This window comes from Perissodus microlepis, chromosome 8 (genome assembly GCF_051167445.1).
Source record: "Perissodus microlepis isolate ML-2025 ecotype Zambia chromosome 8, ASM5116744v1, whole genome shotgun sequence".
Classification (NCBI taxonomy): domain Eukaryota; kingdom Metazoa; phylum Chordata; class Actinopteri; order Cichliformes; family Cichlidae; genus Perissodus; species Perissodus microlepis.
Genome location: NC_140468.1, coordinates 1,503,261 through 1,520,386, shown reverse-complemented (window position 1 = coordinate 1,520,386; position 17,126 = coordinate 1,503,261). Strand labels below are relative to the sequence as shown.

Sequence of the window (17,126 nt, the reverse complement as noted above, 5' to 3'; positions counted from 1 at the left end):
CTGAAGAAACTTCTTTAAATTGGCGAACAGATTCTTTCCTCCTTAATCACTACTTCATTTCCTCCTTCATTGGATTCCTCCAAAATTTGTGTTGCACTTGTCTCCAGTAAACACAACACATTTTTCAGACAATTAGTTTTTTGTGTTTCAGTGAGGTATTGGTTTCTGCTGTCTTATTTGCTGTGTTTCTAAACTGAATTCATTTTGTTTGCACGCCACCATTCTTCCAGTCAAAGCACTGAATTAAATTTTGGGAACATTTTCTCCATGGTTACTTCCATCTGCAGAAATGCCACAGTACTGGATTTCATTAACAGCTTCTAAGAGCTGTGTTGGAATCAACCCCCCAAAAGTTGATTCTGTTCATCTGGACGTAGCGTTTTGTGGGAGAAACGTTTCATCATCATCCAGGTGACTTCTTCAGTGTCAGCTGACTGCAGGTTTCAATCTTATAATCAGTACATTTGCATAATGACTGAAACCAGCCCACTGAAGGCCAGCCCATTGTTCCTCATCTCAGTCAATGATTGTGCAAAGCTCTATCCTCGTCTTTGAGGTTAGGATTCCTGACAAGGCGGAGTGTCTCCGCAGTTGCTCTGGGACTTTAAGACTCACTAGTTTTCTCTCCAGTGTCGTTGAACTCTTTGCTTCCTACCAGGCTTCTTCTGTGTGGCTGTTTTTGAATTCCTCGATCACTCACTCCAGTTCTTCACGGTCGACAACACTGCAATAACTTTTTACATGCATATTTGTGAGCATCAACAGTTCTTTCTCTGTAGTCTGATGAACTGATTTCTTTAGTTCTTGGCATGATGCTGAAGTTTTTAAACTGAGTGTGAATCAGGTGTTAACTCTATTTTGATTTTACAGCTTTGAGTATTACAAAGGTAAAGCCCATCGATGGCTTGTGCTAAGGACCCTGATTATTTTTTCCTGAAATAATGCTCTGCTGAAATAGCACCTTCAACAAATTTCATAGTGCGGCTAATAATTTTGTCCTCTCCTGTGCTATAGTTATTTACCCCAGTAAGAGGCGAAAGAGCTTGTAGTACAAAAACCCCAGGCTTTACCGGTACCTGGATAAGACCAAATCCTGCTTCTTCTCAGTCCAATCTTCTTTTTATTTCCCTTTTCCTTGTGTAGTCAAAATGACATTGTTCTAAATCAACTTGAGCTGTCGTTTAAAAGATGTAGGACATAAAAGAGTCTCCAGTTTTAGGAGAATGAATCTGATCTTAAACCTCGCACTCTGCGACACACTCGATACATCCCCCCCAGAAGCTGAACCATGGAAGGTGTCAGGAACGGACCTGGATCCAAAACCAGAAGGCCGAGGCCGAGTGTCGTTTGGATTTCTACTTAAAATAGAAACTCTAAGTGTCTCTGCTGTTTGCTCGCTGAAGCGCTCTTACTTCAGTCTGAATGATGAAGATTTCATCACATTCAGGAAACAGACATCTCTATGGTCAGTTTTTCTCTTCCTCCTTTATTCATGCAGCTCTCATCACATCTGGAACAAATTTTTTCATTCACCAACAAAACAACAACAACAATGAAAGACACGCCACTGCCACGGTGACCTGTGTACACCAGGACTTCATGCCCTCTATGCTGGCTCCGGTGCACCTGTAAGGACGGAAAGATGTTCGACTGCTACAGAAACACACTGCACGACACAGATACCATTTTTGAGCCTGGCTTCATACTAGACTGACCAGCTGCTGTGCAGATGAAAAACAACATCTTATTACTATAGCAACAGCCTGCCACAAACATGGTTGCCACGGGCTGCGTGGACACTTGTGAGCTAACTGATGCTAACACTTCCAGGATACAAAAAGTGTAAAAAATACAAAATGAACTTTGTACAAGTCTAACACACTGTTAAAAATCTGAGGTCATCAGAGGACAAAGGTCAGAGGTCATGGTGGATACTTACAGCAGGATCTGATCATGGACGTAACCCTAACTGATGGCTCAGCGTTCGCCCCGGTGTTTCACTCAGTGTCCAAGAAGGAGAAAAGTGACCTTTATGTAAAGTCCAATGAAAGAGTCAGAAATCCTACTGAGAATGTGCAGTCTGTGATCAGATCAAGCTGTGGTTGCTGTAATGATATTATGTGGCTGTGCTAGCCTCCTTTGGGAGGTGGGCTTTGTAGGGATTGCTACTTGCAGGCTATCTGGATTTCTTAGCACCATTCACAGCCAGAGAAGAGAACATCTGCGTGAATCTGAAGGAGTTTAATTCTGATTCGGAGATTTTCAGAACGTCATTAAATGAATGAATTAGAAGGGCACTCGGACAGGCACGAGTCCTGTCTAACAAACAGGAAGCAGAAGCATTTGACACAACCAGCTGTCACAGACAACAGCTGAAAACAACCAGAGGAGCTTCCACCTGGAACAGAAACCTGACCTGAAGGAATACTGGTGCTACTGCGACAGTTTTCTCACGATGAAGTGGCATGACCATGTCCTGCTAATCAAAGAGCACTACAGAAAGCACAAATGTTCGGTTATACTTCTGCTACTACGACTGAAACTACAACTACTGCATTTATCAGAGCTGATAGAACAGATGGAGTGACAAATAATGACATGAAGATGAGAATACCAAAAACATTCAGTACCATGTTTCTAGGGTGTAGTACTAGTTACACTAACACTGTAGGGGTTGCTGTTGGGCTTCAACTGCAGAATGATTCAGTAGGCTAAAGTATTATAGGGTCATAGTTCTAGGTAAAGTACTATTATAGAATAAAGTATTTGCTGTATGGTGTAAAACAGTCATTATGTAGTTTTAGGGCAGAGTACTAACAGCTCTAATGCTGATGTGGTACTTAGTGGTAACTGTGGGGTTCGTACTGGGTTAAATACTAGCTGAAGTACTAATGGCATATAATTTATAACCCTTCCTTTATGTCAGGTAGCTTTAGTACTTGTAGAGGTACCACTCTGTCTGATGTAATACTTGTTTAGTAGGGGTGCAACGATACTCGTATCGATATTGAACCGTTCGATACAGTGCTTTCGGTTCGGTACGCATATGTATCGAACAATACAAAATTTTTAATTTATTTTATCAACTTTTCTTCTGATGATGCTGTCTGTGTTGAGCGCTCAGTGGATCTGCACTCGACAGTGCAGCCTAGGCGGAGTAGTCGAACGCAGATTCACTGAGCGCAGGGCAAGCTAGCAAGACAGAAGTTAAGTTCTCCTTGCAACATGGCAAATTGAACCTCCCCCACCCTCATTCAGATCTGGCGTTTGGAACTATTTTGGTTTTCATGTGACGTATGACCCTGAAGGTAAGCGCGTCATGGACAAAAGTAAAACAGTATGTTGGATGTGCCACGCAATGCTCAATTACATGGGTAGGAACTAGTGCGTTAGCGCAGTTAGCTCATTAACGTGTTGACGCCACGCACGGGGCGATCCGCGGTAGCATGAGATTAACGCTGACAGCACTAGTGGGAAAGCAACGAATATGACTGCACATTTACTCCGACATCATCCTAGTGCAAAGACAAGTGGAAGCAGACAAAAACAACAAGCACGCATGCTACAAACTTTACCCGAGTCATTTAGACAGCCGTTAGCACAGGATTCTCCTTATGGGGACCTGATATGTTTAATATGCTGCTGAGAATATAGCCCAGAAGAAGCGTATAGTATAGCTTTTATTTTGGAAAGAGACATTTCTCTGTAATAAACTCTCTTTTCCAAAGATGAGTGATTCCTCAATCAGATAGATTTATTATTTTATCCCTTTGTTGTTTCAGCAACATTAAATTTAAAAACTGTACTTTTGAGTTAAAATATATATTTATAATTTTAATAAATGACAAATTAAAAAGGCATGAACATTTTTTTGTATCGAAACAATATCGAACCGTGACACCAAAGCATTGAACCGAACCGTGAATTTTGTGTATCGTTGCACCCCTACTGTTTAGTAACTTGCAGTCTTAGTTGTACTTGATGCTTTTATATGCTGGAGTACTGCTATCTTAGAAACGTGAAGTAGTTCAGTGTAAGCAGGGCTTACTGGTATTTATCGAGTTGCATTGCCATTTTCTACTAGCTGAAATACTACAGCTTTATAAAAGTACAATTAGACGACTCAGGAGCTTTCAATTTAGGATTTAGTAGTTTAAGATTTTAAGACTAGCTGTAGGGTTGTTTGGAGGGTTGCATTTGAGTTCATGATGAAATATTACTATTATGAAGCGCTAGTAGTCATTGTAAGGACTGTTGGACAGTCTCACAGTGACTGCTTCATTCTTCCAGTTTTAGGATAATGACGTAATGTTGGATCGTCCACCAGGAGGTGCCACAATCCTCTGAGCAGAGCGCCGTGGTATGTGGTCATCAATCTGAGTTCCTGGACAGAAAAATAAGAAGATGATCATTTCAGCGTCACTGTTATCTTGTTTTTTATTGCTAACCTTACACTGGTCAGATTATTGACCAGAAATCAGCAGACGTGTTTTGGTTTCCCACCTGCGAGGGTGAATCCCGACTGGTGGAGATTTCGGGGGCCGGTCAGGGTTTTTGGACATGGGGGCCCCCTGGTGGTCGGGGTGGGTGGGACTGATTTAGTCATGCTGATGACATCATGGACTGGACCATCGTAGTTTCCACGGGGGACACCGCGAGTTTCGGCCATCTGAAACGGGAAGAAATAAACCTCCAGATTACTGGATCATTTAGCCTACCTACTGGACAGGTGGAGGCTGTCACCATGCATCTGTCACTAACTACCTCTCAGCGGCCGCTAACTGCCGGTTACCTTGCTACGGGCTTTGATCCTCTTGTACACGATATCAGGAAAAGCCTTCCTGGGAATGAAGCGTCCTGAACCTTCGGTCACGTTGAGTTTTCCGTCCTCCAGAAGAACTCGTCCGCCGCTGATCACCACCGATGCCACTCCCCGAAACTCCAAACCCTCAAAGATGTTGACCTCTAGGTTCTGCACACAGGAACTTGATCATGATGAGAAGTTTTGAAGAGGTTTGACCCTAGATGTAAATGATTGATAGCGGTGTTATTACCAGGTTGTGAGTGTTTGCAGAAACGATTCGTGTCTCCTTCGGATTCCAGATGACAATATCAGCATCAGATCCAACAGCGATCCGACCTGAGTGTACAGAAGCATCAATCCTTAAAAACAGCTAATGTTTGGGGAAGAAAGGGCTGCAAGACTTTGTAAGATTGTTCTTCAGGATGGCTGGAGTGTTTTGTGATGTAAAGCCGGTATGTCAAACTCATACACTGGGTGGACCGATCCAAAGAATCTCTCTTTTCTGTGAGTGGAAAGAAGTTTTAACCATGCCAATCTCTGAGATATCGAACTATTAAAAAGAGCAATTTTAGCAATGTATCTCAATTTTTCTGGATGAAAAAGAAATGCTGCCGTAGTAAATGAAAGAAATTTGTCAGCACATCTCTTTGGGCTTAAATTGTAAGACATACTTGTGTAAAATCTGGTAACTTGTTGTCCATTGTCACTGAATTGTTTATTTATTACGTAATTACTTTGACCTAGTATGATTCATTAGTAGCAAAAGTTGTAAGACTTGTGAAAATACAGTTAACACTCATAAAAGGTTTATATATATTTATTCACATTTTTCAGTGCCATCCAATGAGGTGGCTTGGAGTCTTCACCTGACCTATCCTATGTTTGACACCCCTGAAATTTGTCCTCTTGTCCCAGAAACATGTCTCCAGTATTTATCTGGTGTATTTATCCTTTACAACATTTACCTGTGACTGACGTCATACCTTTTCGTGGATACATGCTGAAGAGCTTTGCAGCATTGGTGCTGGTTACTGCAACAAACTCATTCTCATCCATCATTCCACTGGCCTGAGAAACACAGTGGAAACAGCATGAATGCTGGGACTCACAGTAAAAGCAGAGGGATGGAGATCAGGAGGAGGAGAATCAGGGTGGGCGTGCAGTACATTCACACTGATGATACCATGAGACTGAGGGTCAAGTTTTCTTACCACTGCTCTGTCCCAGACCACAGACATCCTCTCCTCTATGCCATTAGTTCCCTCTGGAATTGAAGTGAAGTTGTCTTTACCAACAGCTTTCTGAGCGGTGGAAAAGCTGGCCTGAGCGCTGGAGGTTACTTGGAGGTCTCCACTGGAAAACACACAGCAAGCACTTGTAAGGGTCACCTGTGACATCTCAGTGGTTCAGGTGAGGGGTAGTAAATGGTATTTGTATAGCGCTTTACTAGTCCCTAAAGCGCTTTACACAACCAGTCATTCACCCATTCACACACTGGTGATGGCAGCTACATTGTAGCCACAGCCACCCTGGGGCGCACTGACAGAGGCGAGGCTGCCGGACACTGGCGCCACCGGGCCCTCTGACCATCACCAGTAGGCAACGGGTGAAGTGTCTTGCCCAAGGACACAACAACCTGTCCAAGCCGGGGCTCGAACCGGCAACCTTCCGATTACAAGGCGAACTCCCAACTCTTGAGCCACAATCGCCCCATGAAATGCTTACCATGCTAACAGGGAGGTCAAGTACTGCGGAGTCGAAGGATCAGGGTTAAGGGGCGGGCTTGTGACGAAGGCAGCAGCTATGGCCCAGTCTTTCGACCAATAATGGGAGCCGTCGGTAGCCAGGCCAGCTGTGATTGGTTCCCCATACACCACCATGCCTGAGGACAAAGAAGTTCAACTTTAGGGCACAAAGTTGCTTTTAAAGTATCAGTACCTGAGGCTGGGGGTGTTGTTTATGGTAACAAGTTACCCCAGAGCTGTGTGCAGTCTGTCAAAGTAAACTGATCCTGGCTTAGGTGACCGCTTTCTCTGTATGACTTGAACATGGTGGTTAGTGCACCAAATGAAACACTCAGACAGCTCGACATCCAGTCCAGAAAAATGTAAATGTTGTGTTTCAGGACAGCTGGAAATCCAGAGGCTCCTGATCCAAGCCACAGGTGCGGCCAGCGACAACTCTAGAAACTGGCACCAAACTACTGACAGTCCAGAACAGTCACTCAGACCTCTCTCAGAGTCCAGGATTCCTGCGTGAACAGGAGCAGAGGGTAAGTGGCTGGTTTGGCAAACGAAGGAGACAAATGACCAGATATGGAGGAAGCCCAACGTCACAAACATTCAGAGACTGCCTTCTTCCAGCATAAATAGGAACCGGCTAACAACCAAATCTCTGCTAGGTGTATTAATCAGATTCTGACCTGAGAATGTCAGAATCTAAGAATGTGTTTAGTGGACAACCATACCGTCTGACCTGGGTGATAGGTAGCAACAGTGGTACGCCACAGGCTGTCAGGAAACTTGTTTTGTTCTTTTGTCCATAACAGGGCTGCTCGAGTGGCCCTCCAGATCCTGCGGCAATGACGGAACAGAAGGAAATCTCACCTTCCAAAGTTGGAAACAGACGTAGCCCAGAGACGCTTCGAAAGATGACAAACCCGTAGCAGAAGATGTCAGCGAATTGTGAGCAAATTCGATCCAAGAAATTGGTTGGCTCCAAGTTGCCTTATTGGAGGATGCAAGACATTGAAGAGCAGCCTCCGGCTCCTGACTTGCCCTCTCCACCTGCCCTTTCGTCTGTGGATGGAAACCAGAAGACAAGCTCACCTGCTCGTCTCTCCAGACTCGAGATGTAAATTGTGGGCCACGATATGACACAATGTGTTGAAATATACCGTGAAATCGGAAAACATGGTGGACCATGGGGTTGAGCAGCTTCTAGCGCAGACTGGAGTTTGGAGAGGGCAAAAATATGTACAGCCTTTGAAAAATAGTCTATGATGGTGAGAAGGACTGTTTTACCCTCCGAGGGAGGCAGACCAATGATGAAGTCCACTGGGATGTGAGACCAAGGTTGTTCCGAGGTTGTAAGAGGGTGCAGGAGGCTGGCTGGAGGTGAACTGACAGATTTGTTTTGAGCACACAGAAGACATGCAGAAAAATGCTACCAGGCTTCTTTGATCAAGGACGGCCACCAGAAGGAGCGTTGAAGAAGAGTGATAGCCCGGTTCTTACTGGGATGGCAGGCCAACTTAGAAGAATGGAGCCAGTGGATGACTCATTAATGGATGTGGGATGGAACATACAGCCGGTTGGGTGGACCGCCACCTGGATAAAGTTCATCCCTTTTGGCAATTCAGATCAGTGACTTCATCTTGGAGGTGAGTGAAACTCAGAGAGAAAATCGGGCTTTACATTCCAAGAACCTGGTCGATGAGTAACTGTGAAATTAAAGCCTGGGAAGAAGGCCCCCCTGGATTGAAATCTAGTATATCATCTCGGTAGACAAAGAAGAAACGGTTCAGGAAGTCACGGACCATGTGATTAATTAGGAATTGAAACACAGATGGTGCACAGATTAATCCAAAAGGCATTACAAGGTATTCAAAATGTCCTAAATCTTTATTAAATGCAGTCTTCCACTCATCCTCTTCTTTGGAGTGAGATGCAAGGTGTTTCGCAGTTTAAACAACACTGTTGTGCTCTGTGGGAATTCAACATTCAAACTTGATGTTTTTTAAGTTTTGCTTTTGTTTTTCTCGTTATTTTAGTTATATTTGCATGTTTGAAATAAAATAAAAAAATAAAATCTATCTAAAAGGGGGAGACAGCAGTGGTGGGAGTGGATATTTGTTTTGGATGGTGATATTATTTAGACCTTGGTAACTGATAGATGGACAAAGAGACTTGTCCTTTTCTCTACAAAAACCCTGAACCCTGCACCTACAGGAGAAGTGGAAGTGCAAATGTGCCAGCTGTGAAACCCTTGGTAATATATTTTTCCATTTTCAGGTTTGGTGAGACTGTAACTATGACTTGTAGGTAGCGAAGCTATGGGAAGAAGGTCTATTGCACATTAGGCCAGATCTTTACGAAAAAACTGAACAACAGATCTGGGGCTTCACTGGGGCTCTGCCTCCCATTCTACTTTTAAATACTCTAGGAACAACAACAACAACTGCAGTGTGAGAGCGAAGTGCTCTGATAGGGTGATATGGTACTACAAGGTCATTAAGATAAGATGGGGCCTGATTATTTAAGACCTTGTAGAGATGGGTGAGCCGGGAAACAGAAGGACCACCAGCTGAGCTCAGCATTCACCCTCTTACAAAACGATGACTCTGAAGGCTCAGGACCCCAAATAAGGGTCTGAATGAAACCTGTTAAATCTGGATTAAAGGCCAAAAGGACGAAGCTGACGCCCTCACCTTTCTTCCTGGCTTGGGCGATGACATCAGCAGCAGATTTGCTCATTACCTTGGTAATGTACAGCGGGCAGTTGGACTGTTTGGCAATGGTGATGGCCCGATACACTGCCTCAGTCTCTACCTGAAGCACACACAAAAACACACATCAGAAATATGCAACATGCCAACACATCAGCCACAATCTGCACAGGAGTGTGTCTCAGGTGTGCGTACCTCTTCTGAGTGCGATATAACATGTCCTTCAGGTCCAGTAATGCCAAGACAGAGAAGCTTCTTCTGCTCCTGAAACACAAACCAGTTTATACCAGTTAAAACGTATTTACACCAGTTAAAGCCTGGGGTAACCAAACAGTGAAACTGAGCATGAACCTTATTCTCCAGGAACAGGTAAAATGACAAAATCAAAGGGTGTGAGTCTGTTTGTTGTGTTAAAATCTCTCTCTGCCATGTCATTAGAGGATGTCACATTCTGGAAGGAGGCAGCAGTGTACCTACAAGCTATTTGTGAACCACACGCAAACCATAGTAGTGGTTCGCTGCAGGGTGTCAGACCAGAGAATTGTTCCCCTGTTCTGAAAACCCCAGCTTTAAAGGCGCATTATGATAATGGAAGCTGCGAATGTTGGAGGAACTGTGGCTATGACACAGCTCACCACTACCATCCAGTGGCTTGCAAAAGTATTGGGCCCCCTTGAACTTTCCCACATTTTGTCACATTACAGCCACAAACATGAATCAATTTTATTGGACTTCCACGTGAAAGACCAACACAAAGTGGTGCACACGTGAGAAGTGGAACGAAAATCATACATGACTCCAAACATTTTTTACAAATAAATAACTGCAAAGTGGGGTGTGCGTAATTATTCAGCCCCCTTTGGTCTGAGTGCAGTCAGTTGCACATAGATGTTGCCTGATGAGTGCTAATGACTAAAGAGGCCCATGGTGACTCTGGACGAGCTGCAGAGATCTACAGCTCAGGTGGGGAATCTGTCCATGGGACAACTATTAGTCGTGCACTGCACAAAGTTGGCCTTTATGGAAGAGTGGCAAGAAGAAAGCCATTGTTAACAGAAAACCATAAGAAGTCCCGTTTGCAGTTTGCCACAAGCCATGTGGGGACACAGCAAACATGTGGAAGAAGCTGCTCTGGTCAGATGAGACCAACATGGAGCTTTTTGGCCAAAATGCAAAACGCTATGTGTGGCAGAAAACTAACACTGCACATCACTCTGAACACACCATCCCCACTGTCAGATATGGTGGTGGCAGCATCATGCTCTGGGGGTGCTTCTCTTCAGCAGGGACAGGGAAGCTGGTCAGAGTTGATGGGAAGATGGATGGAGCCAAATACAGGGCAGTCTTGGAAGAAAACCTCTTGGACTCTGCAAAAGACTTGAGACTGGGGCGGAGGTTCACCTTCCAGCAGGACAACCACCCTAAACATAAAGCCAGGGCAACAATGGGATGGTTTACAACAAAACATATCCATGTGTTAGAACGGCCCAAAGTCCAGATCTAAATCCAATCCAGAATCTGTGGCAAGATCTGAAAACTGCTGTTCACAAACGCTGTCCATCTAATCTGACTGAGCTGGAGCTGTTTTGCAAAGAAGAATGAGCAAAGATTTCAGTCTGTAGATGTGCAAAGCTGGTAGAGACAGACCCTAAAAGACTGGCAGCTGGAACTGCAGCAAAAGGTGGTTCTACAAAGTATTGACTCAGGGGGCTGAATAATTACGCACACCCCACTTTGCAGTTATTTATTTGTAAAAAATGTTTGGAATCATGAATGATTTTCGTTCCACTTCTCACGTGTGCACCACTTTGTGTTGGTCTTTCACCTGGAATTCCAACAAAATTGATTCATGTTTGTGGCTGTAATGTGACAAAATGTGGGAAAGTTCAAGGGGGCCCAATACTTTTGCAACCCACTGTATTTTGGGATTGTAAGAATATTAAGAACTACTGGAGAGATGTCCATAAAGTGATGCAAAACATCTTTAGTACATATTTAGCCTTTGATTTCAAATCCATATTTTTAGGATACATAGCCTCAGACATAAAGTGTATAGATAAATACTAACTATGTGAGCTGCTAGCTGCAAGTAAAAAGGCACCGACCAAAAGACGGCTAACATAGGATCCACCAACATTAAACAGCTGGATTGATGTAACTTTTGAGATGTATAAGATGGAAAAGATTACTGTTTTAGTGAATTTTGAGTATGATAAATTTGTAAAACACTGGGGAAAATGGCTCCGCTATGTGATGATATTCATCATTGAAGGAATGGTTGTTTAAATTTTTGTTTGCTATAATAACATGTACTAATGCTATGTCACCATCTGCTGTTGTGTTGGCTTTTCAATTGTTCTCTCTCTGGATATATATAGTTACAAACTGTATCTGTATGTTTGTTTGTGTGTTTTCTTTTCTTTCTCTTTTTTCGTACCTGCTTGAAGAAAAGGTACTTGAGGTGATGGCGGTCACCCAGACTACTGTACATATATGAGTCTTAGAACAAAGGAAGCCATCAAATAATGTACATTTTATTTCATGCATAACTTCAATAAACACTTAAATAAAAAAAACAACCTTTTTTTTGCTTCTGACTACAACACTTAATTCAGTTCAATTTTGTTTTATTTACATATCGCCAAATCACATCAACAGTCACCTCAAGGCACAAACAGTTACAATTTTATGTCTCCAGCTTCTGTTTGCATTATGCTCATCCTTAGTTTGGACTCATTTAACTGATTCAAGCCAACTGTGAAACACCAACTTTCAGTTTTCTGCTCTTTATTAAATGAATAGTCAGAGTTTTGCTCAATTACCTCATCAATGATGTCACCGTTCTCAGCATGGACCTGCGCGATGGCTCCGAGATCACGGAGGACGCTGAAGGCCTCATAGAGCTGAAACCATGACAACGGTAAAATGAAAGCAAAACTAACAAAAAGAAACAAGTAATGAGAAGTTACTCTGTCTGCACACCTGAGAGTCGGAGCTCTGGTACTTATCTTTGTAGGCCATGAAGAAGAGGAAGGAGTTCACCCCTGAAACACAGAGTACTGCAGTTTATACTCAGCCAGACTACAGTTCACCCTCTGTGTCTTGCGATATCTGACTATAATTGATAATGAGCTTATTGATTATTGCTTGGCAATCTTGACCTTTGTCCTTGACAAGTGTCTCCAGCTCCTCGTACAGCCCCTCGTGCCAGCGGGTGATGTCCACATGGAGGGAGAAGTCGCAGCACGCCCTCTGCTCTGCCGCATCTTTCCACTGGTCAAATGCCGTTAGTAAACTAGTCCCCGGCTCCACCAGCACGTGGTCCACTGCCAACACAACCAGCTTACCGTTAGCACATCACACTGAGGCCAGATGGTATTGATCGAGTATTGGTTACTGACTAATGGTGGTGGTTCCTCCGGACAGGGCGGCTCTAGTTCCCTGGTAGAAGTCATCTGCCGGGTTCAGGCCTTTCTGCGGTGAGTACAGGTTTGTGTTGGCGTCGATTCCTCCGGGGATCACCAGCTGACCATATGCGTCCACCGTTTTCACGCCGGACGGGACAATCAGGTTCTCGCCGATCTGTCTGATCAGGACACAACAGGAAGTCCGAGGTGTGATGGTCAAGCTAACATTGGTGTAATTATCGATTAGAATATGTTCACTCGACATCTGACTATAGGAGTAACCTGATGAAATACACTTTGCTGTGTTGTACCGGTGCTCGATGAAGACCGCTAGTATACTTACAGCAGGGGTGGGGAACGCCAGGACTCGAGGGCCGGTGACCTGCAGGGTTTAGATGTGTCCTTGATCCAACACAGCTGATTTAAATGGCTACATGACCTCGCCAACATGTGTTGAAGTTCTCCAGAGGCCTGGTAATGAACTCATCATTTGATTCAGGTGTGTTGACCCAGGGTGAGATCTAAAATCAAGGCCTGGAGTTGGACACCCCTGACTTACAGTAAACTGGGCTTTTGGATTTTCTCGTTTTCACTTCTGGTAAGATGAGCAAGCAAAAGGTTAAAAACAATGAAGCAGATCTAAGAACACCCTGGGAGAAGACGACTGGAGCTCGGGATGGCCAAAGAAGAGAAACCAGCACCTCATCTCTGACTTTTTTAAAGATGAGGAAGCAGACGAAAGACTGCTCTGTCAGAGACTGAGCTGTGATTGTCTACAGCTCAAGATGATGCTGATTCTCTGAAGTAAAGAGAGTTTAGGAATAAAACTTTGGAAGATAAACTTTTGCTTGAAGACGTCATGAAGAACACCCTAAAGCTTGTAAATTGACTTTTCTACTCTTTCTGAGCACTTTAAGCCTTTTTTCTATGTAACATTTACACACATTCATACTCCAGTGGATGCATCAGGAAGCAGATGGGGATTGATATCTTGCCTAAAGCATGCAGGCTGGAGCAGATGGGTATCAAACCACCAACCTTCCAATTAGTAGGTGACCTGCTCCACCACCTGAGCTACAGCCGCCTCAAGTGGCAGAGGCTGAAGGACCAGATGTGCTGGTTTTTGGATAAAAATGGGCAAAAGAGCCGCTCAGTGTGGACAGCTGATTCTTCTGGAGAGAGCACCACGACGGGATGGGGAGATGCTTAGGCCACACTGGGAAGGTTGATTATGAAGATTCTCAAACACAGGGACAAAGTGAAGGCGATTCACACCGACCACAAGTAAAAACCTGACACCCAACAAGTGAGATTTTAAAAGTAAATTAAATGAAATAAAGATTATGTGTGAAGAACTCAGTGCAGTCCAAACAGCTGGAAACCAGTTTTCAGATGCAGCCTTTAGACTGAAGGTCAGTATGATCCAAATTCTGCTGCCTATCACAGACATACGTGAGCAATGACTCGGAGGAGAACATCTGGTTTGACACAAAGATTCAACCGTTTCAGGAAGAGCTGAGAGACGCAGAGGAAGTGATTTGTTAAGAAACTCCACTGAAGCTGCCTCTCCTGCTCTGAATCCAGGGTGTCAGCATTAGTACAAACGTGAACAAATATTGATGAACTTTCAAGATCACAGTGAAATTTGGTCTTCTCGATGACCAAATGTCCCCCACTAAAAAAAAACTACAGAAAATACATTGCAAATGCTCCATCAGAGGAACCAATAACCCCAACATATACCTGAAACATTGACCTTTTTGAGTCAAAGAAAACTTGGTTTTAAACATGAAGGGCTATGTTCTTCTTCAGATGAGGAAAACGTTTTTCCTTCAGTGAATTTGCGTGTTTCGTTTGCCACGTGTGGAACACGAGGACATGTTTGTTCCTCTTTAAATCAGAATGATTACATCAGTGAGAAAAAAGAGAATATATTTACTTGATTGTCCCATCCTCAATATAGATATCAGCGTAGAACGACTGGTCGTCATTGACAATCTTTCCTCCTTTGATGATCAGACGGTCGCCCTGGAAACAGAGAGGATGGTGCATAGATCATAGGAAAGAAGCTTCTGACTGCAGATTCAGACGGGGTCGACGGGAGAGGTGTGGCCACCAAGCAAGTTGAGAACGCTTTCTTTGAGTTAGCTGGATCCACAAAACCTACAAGTCAGAGTTAGCAGCTCCCACCACATTATCATCTTTCTGGTAATTCTGACTCTCTGCTTTAGAATTTAAGCCTGCTCGTGTTTAAAGAGGCATTTCACAGGTCACGTGACTCTTCTTCCTCACAAAATGATCCTCGTTCTGCTTGTCCTTATTATGTTGGGGATGGGGCCTATCTCAGCTACCGTTGGTCAGGAGGCAGGGTCACAGTTTTTATTTGATTCCTGATGTTTTAGTTGTTTCCTGCCTTCCTTGCGTCCCCTTGTAGCTTCTGATCTAGTCTTTATCTCTGTGTTTGGCATTTATGTTCTCTCCTGTTTTATTTTGATAGTCTCATGTCTTGTATTTATTTTTACTGTGCATGTTACAGGTGTTTCCCCTCATTAGCACTCGGTGTGTCTGTGTGCATGAATAACATGCCTTTGCCCTCAGGCACCTCCTGAGTGCCCTATGCTGGGCCGCCTCAACAGCCTGAATGAATTTATAATATTTATAATATTCATAACATATAAAAATGTATATTACATGATGTCATATTACACATATACAGTTATTATCCATGTGAGACGGGTAAAAACGAGTCTCCGGTTCTGAAGATGAAGCCGGTGTTTCTTTAGATTAAAACGGAGGCTGTGCTCTTTATCTACCCGTTGTCATGGCAAATCCTGGACGATGACCTCAGAGTGGACTGAACTCTGATCACTAATCTCAGCCGATTATCTGCAGTCACAGTTTTACAGATGTGCATCGCCTCTGATGAGGTCCCTGATTGGAGGAGTAACTCAAAGAAAGCCTGGATTTCTTGAACTTGAACATCTGTTTGGTGCAATCCAATCTCGTGATACAACACAGATGGAGGCTGCCACCCCAACGTCACCCACTGGACCAGGGGTCGGCAACCTTTTTGATGATGAGTGCATCTAAACTTTCCTCAGAAGTCAATGTGCCATATGATTGCATTAGCATTAAATTTAATAACGCTCTATATTAACAGTTAAACACTATATAGAACCACTTTATAGAATCATATTTGTTGGCAGATGTTGGCAGCTATCAGCGAATAGTTATCGCTGTCTACATGTTTTTAATGTATGCTAGCATCATTCAGAGCCAGTCAGCTTTTAGCTGATGGTGACTGCACACCTGACCTTACAAAGGGAGATAAAGCATGTGTGAGTGCTGTAAACACTGCGGTCAGACTGTAAACGAGCTGCTGTGTGAATAAAGTTCATATGAAGCAGGAGCACGGGTGGGTTTTATCAATTATCGAGTGTTTGATTAAAATGAACATTAAGGCCAGCTGTAGTTTCCTCCTGTGGCCTGCAGCCTTACTCGGGTTTATCGCACTGAAGAAAGAATAAAAACAAAGAACAAATATACGCTACGTGGCTCAAAGCGGTGAAACCGCAGTCCTGCAGTTTCACTATACCAATAAATACATTTACAGAAATAAAGTCGCCAGTATGGAGAAATATGAAAACACAGCAGATTAGTGTTTTAAGCTAAAACACTTCAGACGCTCCAGCCGTCTGAGCTCTGAAAGATCTGATTGGTTAGTGCTGGTGAGTTCATACCTGCTGATCTCTGCTCTGGAGCAGGTTGGGTCTACAGCATCAGTTACCATGGTGATATACCCTGAATTACCTGGATAGACCAAATGCTGCCCCTCCCACTGCTACAGGTGAGCAGGACGGATGAACTGTTTTTAAAAACAGCGTAAAACGTGGATCCTGTCACCTGACAGGTGAACTGAAACAAACCGAACCGTGCAGTGCCAGGACTGGAACTGGCTCAGGTTTTAACCCGTGCATTTTTATCGACCTCACCTGAACGCAGCATGAAAAAACCTGTCAGCATCCGTGACCTCTGCAAACCGAGCCAAGCCGAGCCAGGCCGAGGTAGACGTGTCTAATCAGCCCCGCCCGGCCCGGCCCGGCTCGCTTCCCAGCCTCGGTATGCTTCTGACCCACCGGCGGAGCCGCAGCATCACCGGTTGGTTTGCCCCGGCTCGGCCCGGTTCGGGTGGACCTACCGCGTGTCTCGCGCTGCTCTTCTTGGCCTGGAACGACATCCCGATCGATCTGTGATCAGCTGATTGATCCGCTCACACACTCACACAGACACAGCCTGCTATTGTTGCGCCCGTCGACACTGACGTCACGTTTCCGACAACACAGCCTGACACAGCTTCCGGTGGGAGCTTCAAAGTAAATCTCCCGAACGTGTCTTCTTAGAGTAATCAGAGTAAAAGTACGAGTATTGGAGGCACATTAAGAAAATATATATTTTATTGATCATTTTT

General features: G+C 44.0%; 1 protein-coding gene across 1 annotated transcript; it reads right to left on the bottom strand.

Moving 5' to 3' along the window:
- Positions 1-1,466: 1,466 nt before the first annotated feature.
- On the bottom strand, positions 1,467-17,009 carry dpysl4 (dihydropyrimidinase like 4). Its single transcript, XM_084936964.1, has 15 exons — positions 16,857-17,009; positions 14,598-14,686; positions 12,653-12,837; positions 12,413-12,577; positions 12,234-12,295; positions 12,074-12,154; positions 9,447-9,515; positions 9,234-9,354; positions 6,530-6,686; positions 6,016-6,157; positions 5,788-5,872; positions 5,055-5,140; positions 4,793-4,972; positions 4,504-4,669; positions 1,467-4,384 (listed from the first exon to the last, which is right to left on the bottom strand). Exons 1-15 carry the CDS (start codon positions 16,893-16,895, stop codon positions 4,293-4,295), a joined length of 1,719 nt encoding a protein of 572 aa, XP_084793090.1. The 5' UTR covers positions 16,896-17,009; the 3' UTR covers positions 1,467-4,292.
- Positions 17,010-17,126: the final 117 nt, after the last annotated feature.

Excerpts from the sequence above, each read along its gene's own strand:
- dpysl4 (XM_084936964.1), bottom strand. The coding sequence starts at position 16,895 with ATGTCGTTCCAGGCCAAGAAGAGCAGCGCGAGACACGCG. Across the intron at positions 12,578-12,652 it reads CGGAGGAACCACCACCATTA|TGGACCACGTGCTGGTGGAG; the intron begins GTCAGTAACCAA and ends TTGTGTTGGCAG. Across the intron at positions 4,670-4,792 it reads GGATCAAAGCCCGTAGCAAG|ATGGCCGAAACTCGCGGTGT; the intron begins GTAACCGGCAGT and ends TTCCCGTTTCAG.